This window comes from Danio aesculapii, chromosome 13 (genome assembly GCF_903798145.1).
Source record: "Danio aesculapii chromosome 13, fDanAes4.1, whole genome shotgun sequence".
Classification (NCBI taxonomy): Eukaryota; Metazoa; Chordata; class Actinopteri; order Cypriniformes; family Danionidae; genus Danio; species Danio aesculapii.
This window is the reverse complement of record NC_079447.1, coordinates 12,523,752-12,530,589: the sequence shown is the minus strand read 5'-3', so window position 1 is coordinate 12,530,589 and position 6,838 is coordinate 12,523,752. Positions and strand designations below refer to the sequence as shown.

The 6,838-nt window shown below is 33.3% G+C and overlaps 1 protein-coding gene across 1 annotated transcript; it reads left to right on the top strand.

Annotated features, from left to right (window-relative positions):
* Positions 1 to 1,918: 1,918 nt before the first annotated feature.
* On the top strand, positions 1,919 to 4,367 carry nkx1.2la (NK1 transcription factor related 2-like,a). Its single transcript, XM_056471607.1, has 2 exons — positions 1,919 to 2,129; positions 3,705 to 4,367. The coding sequence occupies exons 1-2, from the start codon at positions 1,919 to 1,921 to the stop codon at positions 4,304 to 4,306; spliced, it is 813 nt and encodes a 270-aa protein (XP_056327582.1). The 3' UTR covers positions 4,307 to 4,367.
* Positions 4,368 to 6,838: the final 2,471 nt, after the last annotated feature.

Below are 6,838 nucleotides of genomic sequence, written 5' to 3'. Positions count from 1 at the left end.
ATATAGCAAAATTTTTCATGTACACTACCGGTCAAAAGTTTGGGGTCAGTTTTTTTTCATGTTTTTTTTTTTCTGTTCATCAAGGTGGCATTTATTAAATAAAAAAAAATTTTAAAAAGTTAAATTTATTAAAAATTGAAATAACTGCATTCTTATTGTATGTAGTTTCAAATTAAATTATTACTCCAGTCATTGTTGCGTTTATTACTATTATCAATAATAATAATAATTAGAGTGATTTCTGAAGGATCATGTGACTCTGAAGACTGGAGTAATGAAGCTAAAAATTCATCTTTAAAATCACTGGAATAAATTGGTAAATTAAAAACAGTTTTTTTTTTATTATTATTTATTTATTCTTTGTATGCCCACATTCGCAAAATATTAACATTGAAATGTATAAATGTATTACAGAATGTACACTCTTCAAAATGTAAAGTAACAAAGATATTAGTGTGTGTGTGTGTGTGTGTGTGTGTGTGTATATATATATATATATATATATATATATATATATATATATAAATATAAAACAAATAAATAGGTAAAAATAAAGTACAATCACACCATTTAAGAGCAGTTTTTAAGTGGAGGTTGTAACAAAAACTGTAAATGACAAGAATCCTGTGTTCATTTAAGAGAGCTCATTTATGTATTCCCAAAGGGGAGACCAAATTGACCAAAATATTTTAGGTTTGTCATAGGTACGTTTTTCTAATGGTAGCCATGTAGCAATTTGTGATATCCACATTTTGAAAGATGGAGCCTGCTGCAGACCAAAGTAGCAAAATATTTTTTTATCTAAATGTACCAGGACAATAAATAACTGTAATGCATCTTTTTCAAACAGGTTGTTCACATTAAGATTCAATAAATATAAAGCTGGGATCAAATCAAAATTTAGCTTAAGAATATTTTCCAGTACCTTTGTATATTTTCTTCCAAAATGGTATAATTTTGTTACAGACCAAATTTTAAACTACTTTTGAATAGTTATTTTATAGTGCAATAACATTTCACAACTTTACAATTTGCTCTGTGTTTTTGATGAAATAAATGCAGCCTTGGTTTGCAGGAGAAGCTTATTTTAAAACATTTAAAAATAATACTGACCCAAACTTTTGCCCGGTAGTGTATGTATTTCAGAGAACATGAATAACAGAAGTTAATAGTGAGACGCTAACAGAATAGGAGTCCCTCATTTATCAGTGCTAGACACACATTTATTGATCCATCCAAAGCTTTGGCAGATGGATGCCACAGAGTGAATGTGAAGATACTGGCTTAAGCAATTGACTCTAAAATAATCCAACACACTATACTGCCCCAACAAAATCATTTATTTGCAAGGGGAAAATGCCCTTGACAATTAAATTGGTGGATTTATTGATTAGTGCGATCAAATATTATCATTTGTTACAGAATTTTTTTTAAAAAGCATAGGAAGCTATATATTTCTTTGTTTTAACTTGTAATATTTCATGTGCAGAAACCACTAGAACAAGTGTGATAAAGAATATTGGTCATTCAAGTACTATTAAGTGTACAACATTATTACAAGAATAGTTTCCTTAATGCAAACAAACACCTAAAAGTGTATATGCCAAGGATTAGATGCAACAGTTTCTTGAGTTATGCCACTTGTGGTCAGCATGCGAACTTGTATGCTGTATTGATTGAAACGAGCGCATGTTTAAGTACCGAATGCTCTCAGCCAATCGAGAAGCTTTCCGTTGAACCCTCGTGTTCTCGCGTCTCCTCTAATGGACCTGTTAAAGAGCTCAAGCGCACCTTCATCCACTGACATCTGACCGAGGAGTCTCCGATCCAAACACAAGCTGCATCCAGCTCCTGCATCTGCTCTGCTTATAGAAAGAGAACACGCAAATCAGACTGCGCTGCAAGTGACATTTGGAAGATGCTTGAATATCAGGAGTCCGGAGTGAAAGGTACATCGGACCATCGGATTTCCTTTTCGATTATTGACATACTGGATCCTACAAAGTTCACAAGTAAAAAGACCGACGTGTCAGAGAAAGAACGGACATCATCTTCAGAAAACACGGAATTTGGAAGTTTGAAGCAACCGCGCAATGGGAAACACAGTGATGGAGATTGCGAGAGTATAGGTATGAAATATGATTCATATTAACCAAAGCAGTGTGCAAATTGTTCTGTGACTTTCAACTTTTGAAATAATATTGATCTTGCATTTTAAATAATACACTGAAACGATATGTGCGTTATGATGTATAAATCGTATTGCCTATTTTGTTGATAAACAGTTCAAACGGCTGTTGATTAACTCGTAATACAACTTTTGTTGACATGTTTAAATTGCTATTTGTGTAGTCGGTGTTTACCTTTTTTTTATAGTAAAACCTTTTTTTTCCTTTAGGGTTCTAAAATAATCTCCATGTTGTCTTTCTCTATTTAAACCAAAACACACATTCACGTTTAGTAAATTTGTTCACATATTTGAAAGATTATTTTTAAAGTAATACCACATATCTCTTCCAAACAGACCTTTTGTTGCCCATTTTGTCATTAGATGGTATAATTTGACCTTCCCCTCATTTCCAAGACTGCGTTTTCTTTAAGCAGCCGCAGCTGAGTAAGTGATTGCCACTGGGACAGTCAGGGCAGATAATTGTTTAAATCGTCCCATTGAGGATGCCTGCGCTCACTTTGATCGATATCCCATTACTGGATGCTGCATATCTCCCTCCAGCAGCTTGCGGCTCCAAACTTCAAACCCCTGCCATGTCTGATCCCAAATATCGTTCGATTAAAACTTCCCTTTAAATAGATGACATTTATCGATCTGCCGACAAATATGAAACTCCATTAGCGCGTCATGGCTGGATGGCAGAGTTGGATTTAACTAGGGTTGCTTTCCGCAACATGACATTTGAGGCGATTTGTGATTTGGAAATTGTTGAGGGATTATGGCCAATTCCGCGCCAGTCTTTCCTTGAAATCCACACAGTTACGCCCTCCCAAAGGCTATCCCCATTCCTTTACAGGACCTTTCAGTGCATCACTCATCACATAATTGGCAACACATTCACAGCTTTTATCGGCTCATTATTAAGATTTATGTTAAAAGCGAATTAAATATTTTACTTTGGTGCATATTATAAATGACTTCAATTTCTCATTGCTAACCACATTGAAAGCATGGTATATTAGCATATCCTAATTCTGATAAACCAAACTTGCTACTTAAATATTAAGCAGCTATTTTTCGTGGTGCATTTGCCATTTTTATTGTTAATTTAAAACAATAACAACAAAATAAATAAATAAACAAAACACGTTTACGCTTTAGAAATTTAGTGCAAATAGCACACGCTAGGTTTATACAAATAATAAAATTAATAATTAGTCTACTGCTAAGCAAAACGCCAAACTTAATTAGTACTAACACTTTTTTACAGTTTTTTTTGTGTGTGTGTTTGTTATAAAATACTGATTATTTACGTTTACAGGCCTACATTTTCTACGCCAAATGTAGAAAAAAATTCTTATGGAGATATAGATGCATTTATTATAGATATACATTTTTTTATTTTTACTTGACAACTTCACATTTGATTAAACGTGTTTAAATATAGGCTACTTGATGTTTGTGAAATTCGCTGGCAATTTATGTGCAGCTAATGGATGAGTGATTTAAAACCATAAACACTTTTTTTTGACAGGCGATCGATCTGATGATCGTCACGGCTGCGTCAGACTGCATCCTCCCGATCCAGATGTTGACTTGGACTGTTCATCCTCGCTCAGAAGCTTGAGATCGGGCTTTTCTCCTTGTGAAGATCCGGATGAAGCGGCTGAAGAGAGGATGACTCCTGCTCCGGATGATGTGTCGCGTCAGCGGCGGCGCCGCTCAGATCACAGCTGTGCGAAACCGCGGCGCGCCAGAACCGCCTTCACCTATGAACAGTTGGTGGCCCTGGAAAACAAATTTCGCGCCACGCGTTATTTATCCGTATGCGAGCGACTGAATCTCGCGCTGTCTCTGAGCCTGACTGAAACCCAAGTCAAGATTTGGTTCCAGAACCGAAGAACCAAGTGGAAAAAGCAGAACCCAGGTGTTGAGAGTTCCTTACAAGCTGGCACAAACTCTCTACCCAACATCAGCCCCTCCTGCGGCTCCGCGTCTGCACTCCACCCTCCGTTTAGCACCGGGAACATGATCTTTCATTCTGGCCCGGTGCATCTGGCAACTTCTGCTGGACTCTTGCATCCGTTTTTGACCGATGGCTTTCTGCAGCCCGCATTCTTCCCACCACACTTATGAACTCTGCATGGTGGAGGAATGATAATAGACTGTGTGTAAATGTAAATTTATGAAAATGTGTTGAGCGATCCTCTGTGGAATGAGACTGGCCTTTCATCAAGGGATAGTTCACTCAAAAAATGAACATTTCCCACATCTTTCTGAGTGAGTTCTGAGTTTCTTTCTTCTGTTGAACACAAAAACAAGAAAAAAACAGCCATTGACATCCATAGTAGGAACAAAAAATACTACTTTTAATATAGACTATTTTAAATCCACTGTAAAGCCCCAATAAGTTAAGGCAACTCAAACCGTTTGACGTAACCCATTGCAACAAACCATTTGAGTTAAAAAAAAACTATTCTATATGAGTACTGTGAACTTACTCCATTTAAGTTGAAGTAATGAGTTCAGCACTGAGTTCAAAACTCTTTCAAATGAGTGGAATTAACTTTCAATAACTCTTTCAAATGAGTGGAATTAACTTTCAATAAATTGAGTTAACTACACTCATTTCATTTGATAAAGTTGACTGTTGGGTTTTACAGTGTACTAAAAATAGCAAAACATTCTTTAGTAGCCTAAATCTTCCTTTTGTGTTAAACAGAAGAAAAATCTCAAACCGGTTTGGAATAAGTGCGGTCAAAACAATTATTTCTGCTGTTTCTTCAAACTACTTATTTAAAATAAAAAACAACACAATTCTTGAGGGTTTTTTTTTTGTTAACTTAAATGTTTTATCTTCAATCTACTTAAATTTGTAAAAACTAATAAGTCAATGGAATTACCTCCTGTTGTCTTATCACAAATGAATTGTGTGGAACCCAGCATTTTTTACAGTGTGGAGTGGGTGAGTAAATTATGACACAATTTTCATTTTTGGGTAAACTCCCCCTTTAAAATATATGAAGTTTACAACGTATGTTCAGGAGGTGTTTATTCATTCAGACATGTCAGTCATTAGCATGTGGCAGCCAATGTACTGTCTTAGCTGACAATTCTTTTGAGCAGCTTTCCGCCTCCCTTCTGTTCACCCAGTCTTTCTTTTTACAGTACATAGTGGTGTTTGAACTCAGAGCTCAAGTCGAGCCCTCTTGTAGGACAGCAGGTTTGTTTATCATTATCATGACTAAATGAGCAGGCAAACTCCTGAAATTTAGTTTTCTGACAGTTATATATCAAAAGCCTATAGTTCACCCCAAGAGATTGGTGCCTGGCAAATTTTCTCAAGTCTGGTTTATTTGGCAAAATGTTGCTAAAAATGGCCTAAATCCAACTCTATGCCTCAAGAACGAGTAATATGAAAAATCTGCTCAACATCATGCAAATTTGAGAGCTGGATTGTATATATGTGTATTATTTTTCTTTTTTATATATTGTCCATGTCAGCAGTTTGATATTTAACGGTGAATTCAAAGCATTTCATTTTTAAAGAACACGACTTTGATGTTCATCAAAATATGTAGAAACATGTTAATGAGATCATCAGTGACAATAAAATCATTCTGAATCTATTTTAATTTTAAATTTTTTTGTAAAGGTTTGTCTCATACTACCATTACATGTGTATTTTGTTATTAGCCACTAGATGGCGTCAAATGACCGATGAACGAGATGGAAGAGACCGGAATGGTGGAGCAAATCGAACTAAAAATAAATAGATTAAATATTTAAATGTGTGTGTGTGTGTGTATATATATATATATATATATATATATATATTATATATATATATATATATATATATATTATATATATAATATAAGTAATATATATATATATACAGATAATAAATAAATGACTATGTGTAACAATAGAAAATTAAGTAAAAAATCTTAAACGTTAATATATATTACATTTATTATTTTCTGTATGTGGTTTTCATTTATATTTTCATTAAAATATGTATTTTTATATTATGCGTTTATTTTATTTATTTATATGTATTTTTATACATATATTACATGCATGCATACATTTATATATATTTGTTTATTTATTTTCTATTTATTACTGCATTTGTTTATTTCGTATTTATTTATTTATTTATTTATTTATTTATTTATTTATTTTGCTTGGATTTCTTTTTATAATTCATTCTGTAACATGGAAACGAGAGAGGCAGTTCTTCAGCATATTGTTGGTGTGAGAGCCCACGAATAGAAGAGTCTCTGAACGATAGACCATAATAAGATAATGGTGGCAAACTCTAATCCGTAGCCTTAAGTGCTCCGTGATGTGGCACACCAGCTAGGTTGTATGTAAATAAATATTTATTTATTTTATTATTTATAATAGTTATTATTTTTAATATACTTATGGATAATATACCAAGTTATAATTATTGTAATAAAGTATGCTAAAAGCATAATTGTGTGTTAACAGGTAAAAGTGTTGATATTCTTTCATTTTAATATGTTATATATATATATATATATATATATATATATATATATATATATTATATTATATATATCTATATATATCTATATCAATCAATCAAACTTTGTGTTTAAGTTAATTTATAAATTACTGACATTTGCCTATTTTCTG

Coding starts and splice junctions, on each gene's coding strand:
- nkx1.2la (XM_056471607.1), top strand. CDS start 1,919: ATGCTTGAATATCAGGAGTCCGGAGTGAAAGGTACATCGGACCATCGG. Junction 2,130..3,704: donor TGGAGATTGCGAGAGTATAG/GTATGAAATATG, acceptor TTTTTTTGACAG/GCGATCGATCTGATGATCGT.